At 39.8% G+C, this 21,951-nt stretch overlaps 4 protein-coding genes and 1 non-coding gene across 5 annotated transcripts; 3 read left to right on the top strand and 2 right to left on the bottom strand.

The window, feature by feature from the left end:
* The first annotated feature begins 3,738 nt into the window (after nt 1-3,738).
* On the top strand, nt 3,739-4,185 carry LOC139192274 (chaperone protein dnaJ 11, chloroplastic-like). Its single transcript, XM_070814120.1, has one exon. The coding sequence runs from the start codon at nt 3,739-3,741 to the stop codon at nt 4,183-4,185; it is 447 nt and encodes a 148-aa protein (XP_070670221.1).
* Nucleotides 4,186-5,091: 906 nt separating this feature from the next.
* On the top strand, nt 5,092-7,089 carry LOC103430385 (uncharacterized). The gene is made up of 6 exons (XM_008368519.4): nt 5,092-5,528; nt 5,618-5,666; nt 5,757-5,808; nt 5,933-6,102; nt 6,208-6,315; nt 6,645-7,089. Exons 1-6 carry the CDS (start codon nt 5,164-5,166, stop codon nt 6,804-6,806), a joined length of 906 nt encoding a protein of 301 aa, XP_008366741.3. The 5' UTR covers nt 5,092-5,163; the 3' UTR covers nt 6,807-7,089.
* A 2,567-nt stretch (nt 7,090-9,656) lies between these two features.
* LOC139192295 (pathogenesis-related thaumatin-like protein 3.5) lies at nt 9,657-11,968 on the top strand. Its single transcript, XM_070814190.1, has 3 exons — nt 9,657-9,881; nt 10,018-10,711; nt 11,395-11,968. Exons 1-3 carry the CDS (start codon nt 9,821-9,823, stop codon nt 11,618-11,620), a joined length of 981 nt encoding a protein of 326 aa, XP_070670291.1. The 5' UTR covers nt 9,657-9,820; the 3' UTR covers nt 11,621-11,968.
* Nucleotides 11,969-14,841: 2,873 nt separating this feature from the next.
* TRNAL-CAA (transfer RNA leucine (anticodon CAA)) lies at nt 14,842-14,925 on the bottom strand. The gene has a single exon. It is a non-coding gene; the product is annotated as a tRNA-Leu (tRNA).
* A 1,650-nt stretch (nt 14,926-16,575) lies between these two features.
* On the bottom strand, nt 16,576-21,240 carry LOC139192294 (endoplasmin homolog). Its single transcript, XM_070814189.1, has 15 exons — nt 20,987-21,240; nt 20,728-20,848; nt 20,480-20,633; nt 20,304-20,384; nt 20,099-20,210; nt 19,884-20,010; nt 19,652-19,790; nt 19,232-19,349; nt 18,877-19,076; nt 18,558-18,773; nt 18,292-18,457; nt 17,938-18,076; nt 17,683-17,833; nt 17,161-17,565; nt 16,576-17,025 (listed from the first exon to the last, which is right to left on the bottom strand). The coding sequence occupies exons 1-15, from the start codon at nt 21,051-21,053 to the stop codon at nt 16,765-16,767; spliced, it is 2,457 nt and encodes an 818-aa protein (XP_070670290.1). The 5' UTR covers nt 21,054-21,240; the 3' UTR covers nt 16,576-16,764.
* Nucleotides 21,241-21,951: the final 711 nt, after the last annotated feature.

Below are 21,951 nucleotides of genomic sequence, written 5' to 3'. Positions count from 1 at the left end.
TCAAAACAGCCAGCTGGGCATAAGTTATAAAATAATGTTATGAAGATTAAAATTTTAAATTAAATTTACAAATCAAATAACGTATCATCAATAGTAACCTTAGTAGCATAACCAGCTTTCAGCATTTTCTAATGTGGCGTTTTCGTCCTGTCATACGTTGGAACATTGGCACAAACTTGATCTTATCCTTATCGGTACTCCAACGGATGAACCCAAATAATATCAGTCACATTTGCTCATGGGACCACAGGGTTCCTCAAGCCGACGGGGCCAGTTGTCATTGGTGGTATTATTGCGCTCATACTTCCATTCGGAAGAGGATATGCCTACATCTTAACCGTTCATCGTATATTGTGCGTTAGTTTTTATCAGATATTATTTGTATTTAATTTTATATAAAAAGTCAAATGATTCTGACCACACGATGCACGATGAATGATTAAGACGTGAGAGTCCATAGGATTCTCACAATTAGGGATGGCAACGGTTCGTTTTGGGGACGGAAATGCTATATCCATCTCTATAACCACGAAAATTAACTTTATCCATTCTTGTAACCATAATATTAACTATATTCATAACCGCCAATTAATCATCGGGTATTATTCATAATCATACACACCGGGCAACGGATTCTCGATCAGTTAACGGTTATACTCATCTTCGTCAATGCAAAAAATATATTCGTTCAATTGACGCATGATAATTTAGTAAATATTAATTTTATCATTAAATATTTGATGTATAAAATGATTTAATGAATAGATCTTATGGAGCATAAAAATTAAAGCTAAACATTTATAATGTTGCTGATCTTTGATATCTCCTATAAATACTATTGGTTTGGATTCTCATAGATTTTGATCCATATCAAAACTTTTTAACTTGCCTACAAAATGTAACTCACAGAGTGTAACTTTTGTATTCTCAAGAGAATAGATTTGGTGAATAATAAATATATATACATATATATTATATTTATATAAAAATACTATTATATTATTGTTTGGGCCCAAAAATATTGTTTTGGGCCGAGCTTAGATCTTTTTCGGCCCAGTATCGGATAGGCCGAGTTTAGATTCGTTCTCGGTCCAGAAGTCGTGTACAGGTGTTATTGATATTTAGTCCATGGGCCGCACAGTTAAATTTGGCTATATCATATGGGAAGTTGGAATGTAGACGAATTCTGTTTTGAAAAGGAGTTACAACAGAATTAGGATAATGAGATTGAATAAAGTTTGATAACAAGTTACATTCAAAGTCCTATTGGGAATAAGATTGGCCGAGATAAAAGAGTTCTAATCCGAGAGGGATTGAGACTCAATACAGGCTGGCCGCTATAAATAGAAGAGGTTGTGCATCATTCAAGCCTCTATTCAATTCAACACACAACTGCCCTGCGCAAATTCTCTCAACAACCTTGAGACTTTTTCCTTTTCTCTTTTCGCTGATACATCTTCAGTTTGGATAAACAGCACTGTAAAGGCAGTCGGTGATATCTTCAGTCCGCATAGATAGCATTGTCACCGTAAAACCACCCAATCTCGCAGCATCTTCAGCCGGCATAGATAGCACTGCGTCGAGGGTGACTGGTTATCTATCCAAGTCTTGGTCGAGAAGGATTTCCAAATCTTTGTTGGTCGAGGTCATCTCATTAGCCTTCTCGGCGAAGTGATGTGTTATAGTTTATTGGGCTTGACATATTGTACGCTGAGTTATTTTATGATTGGATACTCTTAAGTGGGATATAGAGTTCGGCATTATGACGGCCAAACCACGTTTATTGTTAAAACTTATATTTGCTTTGAGTATTTGTGCCTTTACACTTTGGTGTCGATTCGGCGTGAGTTTACTCTGACGAATATCATCACTGTAACCGAATCCGACGATGACGATTTGTGAACTTCGTAAAAATAGTAGCCTTGTCTTCAGGTTTGAGAACCCAAGAGGCCGAGACGTGTTCCTTTTTTGGTCGTAATCGCAAGACGCAGAAGTCGGCCGCGCACCCAACGCAACATCAACATATTTTACTCCTTGGCCGACGAGTTGGCACGTCCCACATTCAACCGAATGACGCAGTTAGCTCATATATTACTCGGCATGTGCGCCACGTAGGCTTAATAGTTTTTAAGGTAAATAATTATATATAATTCGGTTCAAATTTTTGGACAGATACGGATTGTGAACCCCTATAACTATATCCAAAATCATAATTGAATATTATTCACGGTTTTTTCCCATATCTAAATTATAACCGAATTTTCATACCTAAATTCAATCTATTCGGGTGATTATCAACGGTTATCGGTATTAACGTTTAGAATTGTCATCCCACCACAATTTGAACGCGAATGGAATCCAAATTCCTGCCGTTCCTTCAGCACGTCGGTAACCCACATGCCAAGTCGGTCGCCCGTTGCTTACACCGCTTACGTGTCCAGCGAGCCAAAGATTCGTGTTTCCGCCGCGGTGGGCCATCCCAGCTGTGCTTCCCTGTCCGGCGGTTGCCTTCAACAAACCGCGTCAATACTTAATATTAAAAACTGGATATTTCCCTATACTTTCTGTTTCGCTTGACAATTTATTGACTTTTTTTTGCTATTGTTTATTTTTATTTTATTAAGGTTTCTTACCTCCCTATTCTTGTCTCGCACCGGTTTTCTTCCTTTGATTTCTTTTTGCCTAAAATCCAACTATTTTGGAGAAATCAAAACTATTCAGTAACTCTTAATAGAAGACAAATTTTACTTTTCATTGATTATAATTTTAGTATAAGAAGTTGAGAACCATGCATATTTCGATTCTCTTAAACTTGTCTTTTTTAAAGAATAAAAGTGAATCGACAATTTCAAAACACAAGAAACATTAAAGACTAAGAGCTAAAAGGCAATAGGCTACACTTTCCTCTTTATAAACACGCTCTTAAATAAGAGATTTAACTTTGATATGAACGAGCGCTTGTGTTGCTACAATCACAAGTAACAAACTAATGAGTTTGCTTAATATAATTCAGAACATAATATGCAACAGTAATTAGTGGTGAATTTGGCAGTTTCCATGTTAAATACAAGTTTTTTAGAGAAAATTTGTAGAGTGTTATCAACATAGCTCGTCGAAATATTCCTTATCATGCATTACAACAAATATATAGTAAGCACAAAAAAACATATACCAAACATTCAAGGAATTCTCATAGTACCTTCGGCATGTAGACTTTTCAAACTTCAAGGATTTTAGGACCACTTTGAACTCTGCTTTCATCCGCCCTTAGTAATTCTAGTCATTGAATCCTTGACCACATTTCGCTAATTAATTCGCATGCGCCATTCTATCAGATGGCAAATTCAAGAGTTTTGGCAAATTAATGACGGACAGAGTGTCATTGCCAATGCATTCCGTGTTGCCATTTGTCAACCTCATAAATACAAAATCTAGTACAAAACCTACCCAAACCCAACAACGTTATAAACTGTACTGTAACGGCATATACCCATGTGCTGTGTCGGATTTTAGTACATTGGACACCGACGTCCACACTGAGTCAGGCATTTTCCCAATGGATAAGCCTCATAGTTCGATAACCCAACCCCCCCCCCCCCGGCCCCACTTTTAACCACGGTTAACCATGTTTCGCATCTTATCCCCAACTGCCTATAAAATCCTCAAACTCCCACCCCGTTAGCCCACAAGTCCCAACTCACTACCAATCAAATTTCAAAGCAAACAACAATCTCGGAAATGGCTTCCATATCATCCTCATCCTTCACTTGCTCCTCTTCCCCTTTTTTCTCCGTCGCCAACGGCGGCCCACGCGCCCCTCCCTCCTCCGTCAGCTACCGCGTTGCCGCCTCGTGCACATCGACGGTCGACAAGCCGCGCTCCCGCATTGGATCAAACTCTTCACTCTACGAGGTGCTCGGGATTCACGCCGGCGCCACGTGTCAGGAGATAAAGTCGGCGTACCGTAAATTAGCGAGAGTTGTGCACCCGGACGTTGCGAAATCTTCGGCCGACGAGTTCATGAAAGTCCACGAAGCTTACTCGACTCTCTCCGACGCCCAAAAACGCGCCGATTATGACCGCAAGATGTTGATCGGACAGCCGCGGACGGGCGTGGCTTCATCATACGCTTACGCTACCACAATGTCGACTGGCCGGAGATGGGAAACCGACCAGTGCTGGTAGATTTACAGACATTTCACTCGGGACATATTCGGATCATTTCTGTATTAAACGACCTAATTAAGCTAATTGAATGATTAATTAGTGTAATGAGGAAAACCTGCTGCCCTGCCACGCGCCTGTCTCGGATTGGACGAAGTGCTATCTACTAGTTCTTGTGTTCGCGTGTAGATATATAGATACGGTGATCAATGTCTAGCTTGATCATCCTTGGAATATTGTAAGCTGCAGGCGCCATTTTTACAGCCTGAAAAGTTATGGGAAATGATATCCCTCCAATTTCATTGTCAGCTTGTAACGAATTGTAAGATCTAATTGTTGAAGATGAATATTGTATTATGTAAATACTTATCTTTTCCAAGTAGCATTTCACAATCCAAGTTTAAGACTCCATAAACTTTTTAGGGACCCATAAATGCCCACAAATTATTCAAATGCTCGTCATAAACGGTTAGTTAGATAACAGTTTAGAACACGACGTAATTTGTTAAGATAATAAATATGACAAGAAAATAATACGAATACTACAAACATGACATGTTTGATAGGTCTACCCTACTCCTAAACAAACACTTAATTTTAATCTTACTTTTTTTATTTTTTTGAACAATCGATATTATTTACGCTAAGGGGAGGGGGTGGGTTTAGCCTCACAATAGGCTAGCAATAATTTGGTTCAAATTCTTCTTTGGCAAGAATTGAACATAAGACCTTTCACTTACCATTAAAGAGGGATACCACTAAATCGTAGTACTAAGTGACAATTTTAATTTTACTTGAGTGGGCAAGTGAAACAAAACAGGCCAAATAATTTGGGCCGAGTCTGAAGAGGACTCAATTCAACTGAGCAGTTTGAAGTCCTTAATAAAGGGCCTGGGCCTTGTGTCCTTAATGTTTTTCAAATAAGAAAGGGAAGATAAAATGTATTTCAGTGTGGTATGGGCTTATAGCAAATAATCTGCGAGAGGGGAAAGAGAGGCGATGGCTGCTCACGCGGGACGGCTTCTGAGGCAATGGCCGATGTGGCAGCAGCATTGCTGCTCAAACGCCGCCTTCCACCACCTTCTCTACTCCCCCCTACTTCCAGTCACCACCAGAACCAACTCCCGTTTTCCCTCTTTGACCACCATCCACCTGTCCACTCGCGGCGTCCATAAACTATTACGCGGGCTCAGACGGTCCGACTACCAAGACGCCAACAGCACCGCCAGTTCGGGTTCGGGTTCGGATTCGGATGCAGTCACGTACAAGAGCCGAAACGAGTTGAAGCGCCACGCCCGACGTGCTGTCCGTTGGGCTATGGACCTCGCCTCCTTCTCCACCCCTCAAATCAAACGCATTGTCAGGTTTATCCCCCAAAACTTCAAATTTCGTTAAAAAGTTCCAGTAAGTTTAGTAATTTGGAGTTATGGATTTTAATCTGACGAGGATGCAGAGTGGCTTCTCTGGACCAGGGCGTGTTGGATGCTGTGATTCTAGTGAAGGTGCTTGATTAGTTTATTCTTTTCTGTTCAAACAAGCGTTAGCTACTGATGTCAGCTGTTGCAGCTAAGGTGTTTGTGTTAATGCTTCAGAAACTAGGACCGGATGTTCGAGAAGGGAAGCGAAGGCAGTTCAATTATATTGGTATGTGATGCAACAATTTTGTGCCCTGGTTGGAATCTGTTTAATTCCATCATTGCTTACATTTTGTGTATGCATTGTGAATTTGTGATCTTATCTTACAAGGATGTGTTATATTCGTGTTAAGGGAAACTGCTGCGGGATGTGGAGGCCGACTTGATGGATGCTTTGATTCAGGCTACGAAAGACAGTGACGAAAGTAAACTGCAAGCTTTGTCAGGTCCGGAGACATTGGGAGTTGATGATGTTGCCGATGCAGAAGAAGCAGAAGAAACTGATTATGAGGAGGAAGAAGAGGTACGTTACAATTACTTTGCTTGAAACTGTGCAAGAAAGATTGCTGAAGGTTCGGTAAGTAGTTTATGGACATATTTCATCTGATTAATTGAGCATCGAATGCAGGGTTCTCACATTGATGAAGCAACCAGATGGTTTGATGGTCTGGTCAGTAAGGACATTAAGATCACCAATGAAGTTTATTCAATATCGAGTGTTGAGTTTGACCGTCAGGTAAGTTAAATTCCATCTCCACATAAGTGTCTTCAATGCCAAATAATGTGTTTAAGCAGTCAGCATGCTTCCTAAGTAGTTCCATTGCTGCCTAGGTCACTTGCGCTTTTGTTTTTCCACCACATCCTTAATGGAGTGGATGGTCTGGTTAAGTGGCACTGTTGATTTCCCAATAAAAAGTCCTTCGTGAGGGCTGGTCTTAAAAACCCAGCCAGTTCATATTCACTTGAGTCGGTCGGTTAACTCTCATGCCGATTGTTCCCTTGTCCTGAGGGAGCATAGTGTTCTGTTTCTTGCTCGATGTTGCTAATGCTAGCTTCACTTGACAGGAACTAAGGAAACTTGTCCGAAGTGTGCATTCTAGATTGGAACAGAACGTTGATTTGGAGGAAAATACGGTAAAGATTGATGCAGCGAGAGTGAGGGCTGAAAAGGCACTCACCAGGTTCCTTCGTTCCCTTGCTAAACGTAGCCTGGAGATTGAGATATGATATTTTTGTTTCCATCATTATTTATGTGTCAATGTGTCATTACGTAATATTTCTTAAAGAGTCCAGTTTTTTTTTTTTTTTTCTTTTCTTTTTCTCTTGGTTGTACGGTGCAAATTAGTTTTTCTTGCATAGATTCACGTTGTCTGGGCTTGATAACAACGTATTAGTTAATTTTTGCATGAACGATCTTTTAAGGACTACTTAAAAGATAGACAACCCAAATTATCAAAAATCCATGTAAGGTGAGAAAAAGAAAGAAGGGTACTATGATTTCTCGTGTTAATTGTACGTATTTTGCATTTGAAGTTGCCGTGATGAACCCACGAGCTCAACCCTTCCCAAACACATGTTGAACATTCTTAATTGTTGACCCCAAAACAATACACGAGCATGAGAATAGAGCAGCACGTGTGGTGGTGTTGGTGTAAGGGGACAATTATATGAGATAATACTACCACACTAAACTAAATTAACAAATTAATTGTTCGAGTAAGACTATCTGTACAAGACAAAGCAGTAGGAATATTTAATTCACATAATACTAGTGTGAAATTCAAAATATAGAACTTGTTATGATGCTTCTATTCGTCCATGGACCTGCATCCTCTTCGAGGCAAACCCTTGAGATCCTGTTGAGCGACAAACATGTGCTGTTGGATTTCGATCCAACGTCCACAAACAGGGGAGTTCCTCTTAAGTTATAATAATTGTAGCCGTTGGATCGAAATCCAACGGTCCGTGTTTGTTACTCAGCAGGATCCTGAGGGTTTACCTCAGAGAGGATCCAGTTCCTTCGTCCATGGTGCAAATTCAATACGTTAAGCTGTCGTTCCATGCAAAAATGGTGATTTTTTTTTTTAAATGCAAAACTGGCATCAAATTAGAGTCAACGCGCGGAAACGCTCAAGGAAATAGGACAAAATTGTTCAAGAGTCAAAGTAGGGGATGCTTAATAGCCGAAGTGTGTGGTTGTCTGCCGTCTCCGGCGTTGAGTAATGGGTGCCTTGAGTGAGGTTGACACCATGGCCAATAGGCGGAAGGATTGTAAAACCTAACCTACCAACCGATCACGATGCCTCGTATGACCGAATTCTTCAACTGTTTTCTGGGGAACAGTAACAAATTCTTTCAAAATTATTGTGGTAGCTCAAAGATTATATATATATATATATATATATAGAGAGGTTGTTTAAGAAAGAGTCGTAGGGAAGTTGAAGGTAACCCTTCAATGTCTCGCTTTCTTGCAATTCGACGTTGTTGGGTTTAGTCAACTGAGGAAGAGGAGGTTTGGTGAGACAATGTTGACCTTAATTATCCTCATCAATTAACCATAAGAAACGTGCCTTAATTAAAGAAAAAGGTAGCCAGAAAGGACCGTCTGCAGTAATTCTCCGACTGCCGACTGCCGACTGCCAACTGCCAAGGTCAAATTATGAATGAGTGAGGCTGCTACTTGTACTTGTGGCAGTCGCGCTCTCTTGACAACGTCAGGGTGAACCCGCAGACAAGTTAAAGAAGGAAGATGAACCCGCAGTCAAGTTAAACAGGGAAGATGAACCCGCAGTCAAGTTATGAAGTAGAAAACAATATAATATTGTTTTGTACCCATCTATGCTGCTAATTATGAGATTCTACAAGGTAAAATCGGGGAATATAAAATACTCTTGGGATCTACCTAGGTCTAACTATTGACTAATATTTCATATTCCAATTATATATATCTCATCTTATCCGTACATATCATCTTATTGATCTCGAGCGTAATTCACGAGATGTAAGACCTAAAGTAGAATAGAAAATGAGGTGATAATAATTGAGTACATGCAATAATTTTGTACTGGATTATCTTTCACATCATGCTATACGCGTGATGTGAGATACCGATAAAAAAATGATAGTTAACCAGTTACATGAAATTTTTTACCCTTAATCTGATGGGCATGAACATTTTATTGTGGATTTTTAATACTTTATAGCCATTGCACTAGCCATGTTGCAGTCCCGTAAGTTATCAATTGTCTTCATCGTACTTTCCAGATTCTCTTTTGCATGTTGCATAAGTTTTATCGATATAGGAAACTAGGAAATTCTACAAGAGTATGGTAGAACAACCTTTGAAATTAATAGCAATAAAATTGACATATCAATAGAGTTCATCACACAAGCCAATCTCCTAAAATTCACTTTCATTGATCCATATTATCCTGTGCACTATTTTTAAGATATAAACCATAAGCTCTAAGTTCTCATTTGTCAACATACACATGTGTAAACAAGAATGTAAAAGATCATTTTTTTTAAAGAAAATTGTTATTGGCATTCCAAAAATCTCATCTGGCACTTCAAACTTTTTATAATTAGACAAAAAGTTACACTTTTGAGGAATGTAGATTGAGATTTTTGGAGTGTTAATAACAGTTCCATTTTTAAATACAATGATGTATTTACACTTAGATCTCTCACTTGTAAATAAAGATAAGTGAGAGAAATATTAGTAGACCGTAATATAAGTGATGTAAAAATCACTTTCTTGAAAGAAAAAAAGAAACAAATTAGACGTAAGTTTTAATCAGAGAGTATGTATCATTTTAGAAAAGTGTGGTAAATTTAAGCATCAAATCTTTTAGACTACTTACCCTTTTTGACATGAGATAAAAACTTACCCTTTTCAATGTCTGTCTTAATAAATTCACTTTCTTAATTAAACATTCCTAGCTGACAAAATAAAATTAAACATTCCCAATTTAAATTGATTTTCCAACTGATTCTTGGAAAAAAAAAAAAACAAACAAAAACAGTAAGTAAAAAAAACAGGGCTTTTCCTATTCCAATACGCAAAGTAAAGAATGGCAAGACGCAAAGTAAAGGGCTTTTCCTCTTCCCTTTTCTTCTATAAATGCTCTTCCCTCCCACCTTTTTCAGAAAATCCTACACACCCTCTCTTCTCTCCTCTCTCTCTCTCTCTCCTCTCTGCAAAACCCAGCTTCCATACGAAAACATTCACCTCTGAATCCATGGCTCGATTACCATCATTGTTAGTTTCTCTACTAACCATCCTCGGGCTACTAACATCAGGTAATAATCTTTAATCCCACTTAAATTCCCAACTTCTTTACACTTAAATTCCCAACTTGTTTACAATTCTGGGTCCAGTTTTGTTTATTTTGTGTAGACTAGTGTACTAATTTTGCTCTGTTTAATTAACGTGCAGGAGTTGTTTCAAGGACATTCACAATGCAAAACAAGTGCGACTACACAGTGTGGCCCGGCATTCTCTCCAACGCCGGCGTCTCACCTCTTCCGACCACCGGCTTCGCCCTCGCAAAGGGCGAAACGAAAATTATCTCCGCCCCCTCATCCTGGGGTGGCCGCTTCTGGGGCCGAACCCTCTGCTCCCACGACTCCGCCGGCAAATTCTCTTGCCTCACCGGCGATTGCGGCTCTGGAAAGCTAGAATGCTCCGGCAGTGGTGCCGCCCCGCCAGCCACTCTCGCTGAGTTCACACTCGACGGCGCCGGCGGCCTCGATTTCTTCGACGTCAGCCTCGTGGACGGGTACAACCTCCCTATGCTGGTGGTCCCCAATGGCGGCACTGGGACCAACTGTACGAACACCGGCTGTGTTGTCGACCTCAACACCCGCTGTCCTTCAGAGCTCAAGGTCACCAGCGCCGACGGAGCTGAAGGAGTCGCGTGCAAGAGCGCGTGCGAGGCGTTCGGCCAGCCGCAGTACTGTTGCAGCGGCGAGTACGGTTCACCTGACACTTGCAAGCCATCTCAATACTCTCAGATTTTCAAGAGCGCGTGCCCGCACGCATACAGTTACGCGTACGACGACAAGACCAGCACCTTCACATGTGCCGGTGGCGACTACACCATCACCTTCTGCCCGTCGCCCAGCACCAGGTAAATTTACATTCTGCTTCCCTCCATTCTCGACCGTTATAAGGGTAGTTTCGTCCTCACATTTTCGTTCGTAAAAAGCCTGTCAATTGGAACGTTGAGGGTGATTTTTTTTTCACATTTTTTACTTTCGAGTGCCAGTTTTTGTCCGTTACGCCGGGCCAAAACTCAACGGAATATCCGAAAGTTCATTTGTCGCTGTCGACGGTGGGCACTAACAAATGGGCGGCTCTCCGCTGACACATTAGTACATTACCAATAACACATTATCATGCATTTTATCAGATTAACTGCACCTAACGTCATTGTTTTCATGAAAGCCTGTCTCCGCATAAATCTTAATAGTTTCATGATAGACAGATAATAATCAGCGCCCAAACTATATTACACAGCGAAGGGCAAAACTGTCTTTTCAGATAAAGTGGTATGGTGGAGCGCTTAGAAATCCAGGCTGGAATCCCACATGCGGTCTCCAATGCCGGAGCGAAACGCAGATCCCGATGCACTTCGGAATCTAGAGATCCGATTCCCTTTCTTAAATAATACTCATCACACACACCACACTCCGAAACTTGTCACATCATTTTTTGCAACGGTCAATACTTTACTTTTTCATGGTTATTATTTTTTGTAACGGTAAATGTACTGACTGACTCTTAATATCATTGTGCATTTTTATTTTACAGCCAGAAAGCATCACAGGACAGCACACAGCCGCAGCCTACAGCTACACCGTCCGCTACGCCGACAACCACCTCAACCTCGCCGCAGGAGATAAACAACACGATGGAGTACGACGGCTCCTACTTCTATCCATCGTCGGCCGCGTCCTTTGACGCATTCGAAACACGTGTGACGAGTGCGGTCGGCGTAGTCGCAGCCATTGGGTTGCTATGGCAGCTCTTGTTCTAACTGACTCTTTGTCTGGGGTGGGCCCATGTGAGTCCTGGGCCCAATATAGGGGTCGTGGACCCTTCCAACTTTTTTTACTCTTTGGGCCATGTGAATTTTGGAAGGTGGACCCACATGCATGGCCTTGGTTACGTGGATTGGAGTCATGTGATGGGAAAAGCCCACCCACCCATCAGAAAAGTGGCAAGTTGTACGGATGTTAGATTAGATTGTTAGATTATTAGGTTATTAGTTTAGAAACTAGAGTTATATATGGAAAAATTATTGTTAAGCTTTTTTTCGTCATCCAATTCTTTATATTAACTGCCTAATTTGGTGGGAAGATAATGAAGTTTTTGTTTTTACTAAGCTCGTATTATTTCCAGTTGATGTCACTTTGTCATGGAGCATTTTTTTTTATATATATTTTTGTTTTAATTAAATTTGACATTATATGAAGCAATAATGGGATGAGGATAATGTAAATAAAGCTTTTTAATTTCACGAAGCATAGTGAAGGTCTCTAACTAACCCTTTCGTCACTTTCTCTGTATTTTTAGCGTTTGAGAAGTGATTTTCGCACTTTTTTTCTCCGAATTATCATTGTTTTAATATTTTGATGTTATCATAATCCTTGCAAGCAAAGGTTTGATGACTGGGATACTGATCGTGTCCCAACTTTCTCATCATAATCAAAATATAACACAAAACTAATTAGTAAATAATACGAACGACCAAATTAAGATTGTCATATGACAATAATAAATCTAGTTGTCTAACAGCACTTAATGCATCGATGCATCCAATACCCAAGTGTATTGTAGAATTCTCGACGGTTTATTACTTGTTTGTATAACAACCTTAAACTGACCGCATATAACCGATGTCTTATGTGTGTTACAGATTTTTTGGAATATAATTCGTGGATTGAATTGTAACAAGTGTTTGGTTATTCAAATTCACTTTTTGTAAAGTGTGGCTCATTTGATCGCTGGGTGTAAGTGTCAAGTGTGTAAGCAGATAATAATAAGGTTAAGATTGTATATATGGTGGGTGGTGAGGTGGTGAGGTGGTGGCTGTTAGAGGTTTCGAAGTGGCCAAGGGAGGTCGGTGTCAAGTATCAAGCAGCGCACATACGTCCTTCATTTGGTGGTGATGCTTCTGCTGCAAGGCATGGTAGCTTCCGTGCTCATTGGCTTGGCTGCCTTATCCACGCTACCACCACACCACACAATAATATTTCATTTCACTCTGGTGTGCGTGGTCCAACTTAGCTTATGTATACATATATTTAGCATATATCTTCATGCAGGACCAGTTTCATAACAAGTATTTGGAGCGGATATGATAGTGATCTCATATCTACCAAGTTGCTTGCTTGCCAAAATTATTCCTAATAATTTGTTTGTATTATAGGTTTGTGAAATTTGAAAAAGCAGATTGCTCATAATTGAATTCGGAGTCACAATGAATGAGATATTAGACCAAAATATTAGTCTAATTACTTATAAGTACATGCAAGTCTAGTTTTTTCCCGATTCAAGATGAATGAAGCAAAAGCATATGCAAAGTGTGTGGTGCTGGGCCAAACACGCAACTCACAAACTTCCAGGAAATGCACTTAACTAAAATCAACTTCAAAACCTAATCTCATACTTTTGAAACTCCGAATTGGTATTTATATATAAATTTAAGAGAAAAATAGGATCTTGCTTACGGTCTAGTGGTAATTAATAACCTTCTTCATTTGTACATAGTGTAGATTTATGATTTGACTTTCATGAATAACGAGTTCGATATCTAAAGAGCAGCTTGTTTGAATATTGATATAAAGGTTAGATTGCATGGCACCTACATTACATGCCATCACTTTGTCAGCTGCCCTTTATTACAAGTCGATCTTTCCGTTTTATAATTAGGGTCCATATACTTTAGCCATTTGTGCACAATTAAAGTAAAGAGAAGAGAGAAAAAGTATTGTACCAAAAAAAGATACACTATCTGCTAGATTTATATCCTCCGCAATAGCATACAGTGACTGATCAGCAATCTAAAAGTCAGGCACAAAGGGGAAGTAAAGAAATATGTTTCCGTATCATGGTTTCGATCGATCGATCAGTCTCGCAACGAATCGCCTCCTTAATTAGACCAGCGTTGGAAATGTGTCATCAAGTTGCTTGAAAAGTAGAAACTACATAGTCATCGTCTAGCTATAACAGTTAGTACCCCTTGCAGTGCTGCACATATTTCATGCTCATCCCAAAATAAAAGGGTTCTAATTAAGATAAGGGAACAACTTTCTGGTGAGGTTAATTTTTGCACAAGCGGCAATATTCCACATGGGATGTTTCAGGGTTCGCGAGCACCTTTTGAACATGCAGCGTCGACATTCCACTTTTGCATGTCATCATCATAAGTATAGAAACTATGTATATATATGTGTGTGTGTGTGTGTGTGTGTGCAGGGTTCCCTCCACCACCAACTTGATAACCTATCTAAGCTATTGGACCTTCTGCACTTTTGCATGGTCGGAAGTCTCAAAACCTCAAATTTTATTTTTTCCTTTTTTTTTTTCAGAACAAAAGCAGAAAGTTTGGTGTGCTAGGGTTTTGATTATCATCAGCCTTGAGTAACACAATCCCATCTCTTACTTATCATATATGATACATGCAACATGTTTTAAACACCTCACTCCTCTTAATAAGCTATTTGTAATGCTAAGATCCCAGTTGTAAGTGTGATGTACATATTCAATGTATTAACATGACAAGAGAGACTTTTATGGAACGGTTGCCACTAAGCATCCCGAAACACTAACACAAGATTATAGCTAGCAAGATATAGTTTTACACATGAGTTTGTGTTAGTAACCTGGAACACCATAGTAGCGTCAAATCTATTAATTCCACCGAAATTCAACAGAGAAAAAGTACTCTTTGAGCTGTATATATTCTACAAATCAAAGCTCCCACATCAATCCTTGTAGGCAATTGAACAAAAAGCAGTATAGGCACGTCATTGCACCAAAGGCACCAAGATCCTTCCACATGCATGCAATGTAGCTAGGCTCTAGGCAGAGAAACATGTGCTTTTGCTTTGCTTTGTTGACGTTCCAGATACCCACTTAAATTACCAAACTTATAAGCTTTCGTAATTCTTTTGAATTATGTCTGTGAGGGCCCCCAAAATTTGAAAGATATTGATGAAGCAAAAAATTATTGAAAGAAAATAAAAACTGATCTGTCAGAAGTGGGATTTGAACCCACGCCCTCTCTCGAAGACCAGAACTTGAGTCTGGCGCCTTAGACCACTCGGCCATCCTGACTTGCGGTGTACTTTTCCTCCGTTATGTGTATTTATACATCATTAACAAAAACGCGGCTCGAACTGTAAAAAAATTGTTAATTAAAACAGGAGTCCCACGGCGGAAGTGCAGTCCACCCTAACTATGTATGCTGTGACGTGGAACCGTTTCAGCAATGTCGATTACTCCAAAGCTTTTGCTTTACTAGGTCCCACATTATTATGTTGATCCTCCAATATTGCTAACGACGGAAAGGGATCCGTTCCACCAAATCCTATCAATTAACAAATTCGAATCCTTAAAATTTGATCTATCAATTATCAAATTTGGATCCTTAAAATTTGATCTAACGACTAAATTATGATAACTTTTAAATGAGCTCTATGTTTTTAGCCGTTGAATCAAATTTTAAGGATCCGAATTTGTTGATTGATAGGATTTAATGAAAGGGATCCAGGATCCCGACCTCCATAAACTTAATTTGAATGCTATAACTTACAAGCAATTATATTTCTTTGTCTTTAGACAATGCAATTTTTTTAAAATTACTATTATTTAGAGGAGAGAGAGTTAAAACTGTTATATTAATTTCGGAAGAGAGTTTTGAGCTCGGAACTATGAAAAAAGAACCAAGATCTTGGCATACCGTACTATGCAATTTTGTAGCCATGCTGGGGTTCTCGGACACGTAGGCCGTCGGTGTACTCGAAGATGTTTAAGTCGGCGTGTCCGAGATCGTATAGCTACGCGTACAACGATGTCACGAGTACGTTTACTTGTAGTGGAGCTGATTACATCATAACATTCTGCCCTTCTACTGCAAGGTATAACGAAAATAATCTTACGTTTTCCTCACTTTAATTAACTTTATATCTATATGCTGTGTGCATGCAGTCAAAAATCTGCAAGAGATACGTCTCCAACAAGAAGCACGACAAATAATGGGTCCGGGGTGACAACAACTACAAGCACAGTAAATAATGGGCGGGGTTCTGGAGGTGGGAGTGGAACGACGGCCGGGGAGCTCCCGACGGTGGCGGGAAACAATATCCGCCATGGATACCAAACATTTGGTTGGCGAGGCAGGCTCAGCAGCTGCTAAAGAAAACAAACTTTGCCGGAATTGTAAGCTTTGGTAATGTAATTTTATTATTTCTCGTGAATAACTTCGTCGCCTGTTTCTGCCCCTTGAGTCATCACGATAGCCCCCATTTGTTCCTCTTGAGACTCATGAGATTCGAAAATGAGCTACCGCACGTTACCTTTTTAATACAAGCGATGGACGATTTAGTTAATCTAAACACCAAAGAGGGTGGATGTAGAAAGAGCAAACTGCTCTAACCGACATGACCTGACCTTGGTTAGGTTACTTAACATAAAAACAAAGTGATTATCAAGTAATAAGAAGCCACTTACTTCTGGTGGTGGATTTGTTCATATGGCATTTCCCTGAAAACTCAATCCTATATAGCTAACTCTTACGATCCAAAAAACACAATTTTGTGTCAGGAGGCAAAGTAGAGATGATGAGCATGGATTGGAGAGAGTGAGCTTGAACCCATAACCTTACGGGCCTTACCCATTTCCCTAATAAATCAAGAGCTATTTTACAAGCAACAGAAAGCACGGGTAAGAAACAAGAAACAGAAACAGATGATCGAACATTGCATCTACAAAGAAAAGACTTCATGGCATTAATTAGTCTCTGAAACTAATAACTAGATGCTGGGGACAAAATTCTCGTTTATCTGATTGCAGTAAATCTATTCGACCTAATGTCTTAACCAAACACGGAATCACATAAGTGCAATGTCTCGATTTCCCATATCTCACCCACCCTATAGGCAGGCTCTAGGGAACCTACAACTCGTCCTTAAGTGAATCGGCATCAGCATCAGCCTCAACCTCAGGGGTAGCTGCAGCTTCAGTTGCAGCAGTTTCTGTCTCAACTTCTTCGGCATCATCTTCCTCCTCAACTGCAACATCAGGGTTGATGTTTAGGCTAGACTTCACCGAGCTGTAGATGCGGGAAGCAAAGTCCTTGGGGTCTGGAAGATTGAAGCCACTCTCCATGAGTGCAGTCTGGTAAATAAGCTGTGCTGTCTTTTTCACGCTCTCATCCTGAAGAGCAAACAAATATTTGTGCAAGTCAAAACCACATTTGTCAACAATTCTATAGATGATTATTTTAACACACTATCTAGTAGACGGATGGTATTTTTCAAGGAGTAAGCATAAAAGATGTTTAGGACGTACCTCAGCGTTCTTTACTACTCTCTCGCGGAGCTCCTTGACAATTGGATGCCTTGGGTTAATCTCAAGTATCCTCTTGCCACGCATGTATCCTTGCTTGTTAGCGTCTGATAACGTCTGAGACTGCATGATCCTCTCCATGTTTGCACTCCAACCATACTTTGATGTCACAACCACACAAGGGGTGTCAGCCAAACGGTTGGACAGCTTTACATCATCCACATTATCGCTGGCAAGAGCGCTCTTCCACCATTTAGTGAGCTCCTTGTACGATTCCTTGAGTTCCTTGTCCTTTGAGTCTTTGCCAAGTTTCAAACCCTCCTTCGACACGTTCTGGAATTTCTTGTCTTCGTAGTCCATCAGGTACTGCATCAGATATTCATCAACTGGATCTGTGAAGAAAATAACCTGCAACAATACGTGTGAAAAGGTAAATAGACAGACAAAAACAGGCATTGTGACTCAAAATAACCAAAAGAAAAAAAGCGGGAAAAGAACAAAAAGAAATGGAGATTTTGTATTTACCTCAAAGTTTTTCTTCTTAAGCCTCTCAAGGAATGGAGATTTTTCCAATTGTTCTTTGCTGGCTCCAGTAATGTAGAATATGTCCTTCTGCCCAGATTTCATCCTTGAAATGTACTGATCCAGCGAAGTCAATTTGCCATCTGACTTGGTGCTGTCAGAGAATTCAAAGTAGTTATTCAACCACATGAAGACGACTAGAAGGATGTACCATGCTGTCAATCAAACTAAACGCAAATATTAACAAAATATTAATACCTTTCAAATCTTAGGAGTTTTGCCAAACGATTCCTGTTAGCCGCATCTTCGATGATTCCAAGTTTAATGGACTTGCCAAATTCATTCCAGAATCTTGTATATTGGCCTCTCTTCTCCTCATCCTCACTTTTTTCAACCTCTGCTTTCACATCAAAATTCAAGAAGCAAAAGTGAACAATTAATGAAAAACAACAAAAATATTTCAAGTTTTGAGTTTTGAAGGGATGGTATTAATGCAGGTGAGTCCAGACTGCAGTCATCATGACACCAATGCACTAAATAACAATTACTAGGTTCAGATTGAATACTACCAGAACTGTAAAGAAAACTGCATGCAAATATTAAGCACCGTACCTTTGTTGTCTTTGTCACTGGACTCATCAGGATCTTCCTCAGCAAGTTTACGGATCATATCAAGGGCTTTGCGTATAAGTTTCTTCTTGATCGTCTTCAAACTGCTGTGTTGTTGAAGCATTTCTCGTGATACATTGAGCGGCAAGGTGTCAGAATCAACAAGACCCTGTTTGTAAAACCATCAATGTAAAATCCAGTTTTAGATAAGCACGTAAAAACCAATCCCATAAACCTTATTGCGAGAACTTAAAAATATCCTGCATTACCATCAAAAAGTTTAGATACTTTGGCAAGAGCTCATCAAATTCATCTGATATGAAAACCCTTCGAACATACAACTTCAAGTTGGACTTATTGGCATTGTAATAGCTCTCGTATAAATCATGAGGAGCCTTAGGAGGCACAAAGAGGACAGCCTTGAATTCTACATCACCTTCAGCAGTAAAGTGGCTCCACGATAAAGGCTTCTCATCACTGAAATCCTGTTGAGCGGTATAAATATACAGTATAAAAGGTGGTTTAGATTCCAAAAATAACATTCTATATGGTCACACAACCATCATATGATTCATATACGAAACTTACCTTGGCGAGAGAGTGATAGAATTTGGTGTACTCTTCATCGGTCACTTCCTTGGGGCTACGCAACCATATAGCTTTAACATCATTGAGAAGTTCCCATTCATAAGTAGTTTCTTTTTTTGTCTTTGTCTTTGGTTTCTTCTCAGCATCTTCATCTTCATCTTCACTTTTCTCGGTTTCCTCTTCTCTTTTCTCACTTTCAGCTGTTCACAATTGTTGAGTGCAGGGAGGCAACAATACGTGAGAATAGGTATCAAAATATATAGAACTTTAATGCAAATATTTAGAATTAACTTCTTAAGTACTAAGCTTTAAAATAAATTACAACAAACAAGGAGTTTGAATAATGGTTGCATACATGATTCCTCTTCATCACTGGACTCATCCTCATCAGCAGGAACCTCCACATCAACCTCTTTGCTTGCCCACAAATGGATGGGGAAGTTGATAAATTCAGAATATTTCTTCACCAACTCCTGAAAAACAAAACAATAATTTATCGTGAACCATCATTTTACATCACTCGTGCATTATAATTAATGTATAGAACTATCATACTTTTCTTTATGTGGCAGATTGTTGCGCCGTGAAGCAAAAACAAGAACAACGCATCCAAGTTATGGAAATGAGAACATTACTGATTCTAATAGAATAGAATAAGAATGGGATAAATTAATTGTACTCTAACCCCGAAAAATGGGGAAACCAACGTGAGTAAATATTGAAATAAAACTAGGTAATCACTGGTTAAAAAGTCCCAAATGGGGAAACCACTCACTTTTAGTTTGCTCTCATCCAAATACTCTCCTGCTTCCTCTCTGAGGTGCAATCTAATTTCAGTGCCACGTCCTAGTGGCTCATTTTCTGTATCCTCGGCAACTACGAATGACCCATCAGCCTTTGACTCCCAAATATGCCTGAAGCACGAGAAATTTACTTTGTCATTAACAGTCCCTTAAAAAACCTGTTAGCATAAATGAGTGAAAGAGTAAATCATTCAAAACCCTTACTGTTTGTCGTCATTGTGTTTGCTGATGACTTCCACATTATCGGCAACCAAGTACACAGAGTAGAACCCAACTCCAAACTGCCCAATAAGATTGAGATCGCCACTAGTCTGCATCTTCTCCACAAAGGCTGCAAAGCAAAACCAAATTAAATTAATAAAAACTAACACTTAGTTCCACTCAAAATTCTGATCTCCAAACAAAAACCAATATGTAACCTGAAGTTCCAGATTTAGCTATGGTTCCCAAGTTCTTGATTAAGTCCTCCTTTGTCATACCGATACCCCTATCACGAATGGAGAGGATTCTCTTCTCCTTGTCTAATTTAATCTATACATTTTTCAAACCAATGCAAAAAATTTAATAATATATCATCTAGTTTTATGCTTCAAAAAGTTAAAGTAATGCAAGGATACTACTAACCTGAATTTCGAGTTTAGTGTTATCGCCTTCTCCCAAAACATCCTTGTCCGTGAGGGCCAGGAATCTAATCTTGTCAAGCGCCTGAAATCGGGATAAAAGTTTCCGACGATTAGCAATCGAAATCATGTCAGGTAAAGGATAAAACACTGTATGATAGCTTCAAGTCAACGACTTACATCGGAAGCATTGGAGATCAACTCCCTTAGGAAAATATCCTTGTTACTGTACAGAGAGTGGATGATAATGTCCATAAGCCGAGACACCTCGGCCTGGAACTCGAAATGCTGCGCGTTGCTGCGCTGCGATCTCTTCGAGATTGATTCTGCCTCCCTAAAAATTGACAGCAAGAAATACATCTATTCAGAAACTAACTCACACGTCTTCGAATTATTGGCACGGATATAGAAAATGATAAAGCGCTGACCTCTTGGCGACGTCGGAGTCGGTGGTTAAACCATTGGGAACGGCGCCGATCTTCTCCTCAACCTTCGGCGGATCTACGAGCTCGTCGGAATTAGCCTCCGCATTGGCCTGTAATTTCCGACCTGAATAAACACAGATCGCCAGAAAACCCTAATCAATATCAAATCTCCGATACAAACTTCGAATTCAGAAACATTTACTCATAACAATGCATCGTTCACAATTCAAGTAATCGAGATCTGCAGAAACCCTAGGCGTACCTTGATCGGGGAGGAGTGAGAGAAGGCAGAGCAGAAGCAGAACGGAAGGTATCGTCCACTTCCTCATCGTTGCAACTCGAAAACACTTGGAAAAAGTTCTAGTAACTTCGCTCACTGAGAGTTATCTATTTCAGTGTGTGCTGCTTTCCCAGCGTCTCTCACGGCTTCGGATTTTATATGGAGCTCCTGCCGTTTAGACTGGGCAAGCGTCGTTTTAACGGCGATTGGCTTGGTTTTGCCAGCTTGGACGAACCAATGCTCCCTGATTTGTTTGGGAATACGTGTATGGATTTTATTGGGCCAGCTCTATTTCCTTGACGTGGAGACACAAGGCGTTGTGGACGGGCCCACCGAGGACTTGAGAATTCCAGTCTTGGTTGACGGGTCAGATCAGAGCATATGCTGCCAGCGTGGATGATCGTAGGGCTGGTCTTTGCTGGTTATACGTGGCAAACTGGTATTGGAGATTGTTTCGTCCTTGACGTGGAGAAATAAAAAAAAGGGCGACTAATAAGTGAAGAAAAAAAAGAAGTGAAAACTGCATAATATATTTTTTTTAAACCAACTATCCAATCTTTAGGAATGATTAAATTTGTCGCAATTTTTTATAACATTCTAAATTAGTACTTGAGGTTTTAAAGACCTGACATTTGTCATATCATTAGCATTAAGTGATGGCATAAAAAAATATTGAAATGGGTTTTCACTGTCGCATTATCTATGAAGACAGTGATTTGAGCATTTAAAGTTCCATAAATGACGAATTAGTGAAAACAAACATTAATATATTTGTCCACGTCATGAGTTAATTTTAGTGACTTTATCACTAGTGACCTAACAAATGTTTAATTTTTAAAACATTAGGTAGTTATTTCATGTTTTAAAAAGTTGAGACCTATTGTAAGTGGTCATTTACTACAGTGGTGGAAATGAGATGAGCCATTGCATGACGGCGTAGGTTCGAA

This window comes from Malus domestica, chromosome 15 (assembly GCF_042453785.1).
Source record: "Malus domestica chromosome 15, GDT2T_hap1".
NCBI lineage: Eukaryota > Viridiplantae > Streptophyta > Magnoliopsida > Rosales > Rosaceae > Malus > Malus domestica.
The sequence above is the reverse complement of the archived record's forward strand: the minus strand, read 5'-3'. Positions and strand labels throughout refer to the sequence as shown.

Coding starts and splice junctions, on each gene's coding strand:
- LOC139192274 (XM_070814120.1), top strand. CDS start 3,739: ATGGCTTCCATATCATCCTCATCCTTCACTTGCTCCTCTTCCCCTTTT.
- LOC103430385 (XM_008368519.4), top strand. CDS start 5,164: ATGGCTGCTCACGCGGGACGGCTTCTGAGGCAATGGCCGATGTGGCAG. Junction 5,529..5,617: donor CAAATCAAACGCATTGTCAG/GTTTATCCCCCA, acceptor ACGAGGATGCAG/AGTGGCTTCTCTGGACCAGG. Junction 6,103..6,207: donor ATTATGAGGAGGAAGAAGAG/GTACGTTACAAT, acceptor CATCGAATGCAG/GGTTCTCACATTGATGAAGC.
- LOC139192295 (XM_070814190.1), top strand. CDS start 9,821: ATGGCTCGATTACCATCATTGTTAGTTTCTCTACTAACCATCCTCGGG. Junction 9,882..10,017: donor CCTCGGGCTACTAACATCAG/GTAATAATCTTT, acceptor ATTAACGTGCAG/GAGTTGTTTCAAGGACATTC. Junction 10,712..11,394: donor TGCCCGTCGCCCAGCACCAG/GTAAATTTACAT, acceptor TTTATTTTACAG/CCAGAAAGCATCACAGGACA.
- LOC139192294 (XM_070814189.1), bottom strand. CDS start 21,053: ATGAGGAAGTGGACGATACCTTCCGTTCTGCTTCTGCTCTGCCTTCTC. Junction 20,849..20,986: donor CTCACTCCTCCCCGATCAAG/GTACGCCTAGGG, acceptor GTGTTTATTCAG/GTCGGAAATTACAGGCCAAT. Junction 17,566..17,682: donor TTAAGAAGAAAAACTTTGAG/GTAAATACAAAA, acceptor GTATTGTTGCAG/GTTATTTTCTTCACAGATCC.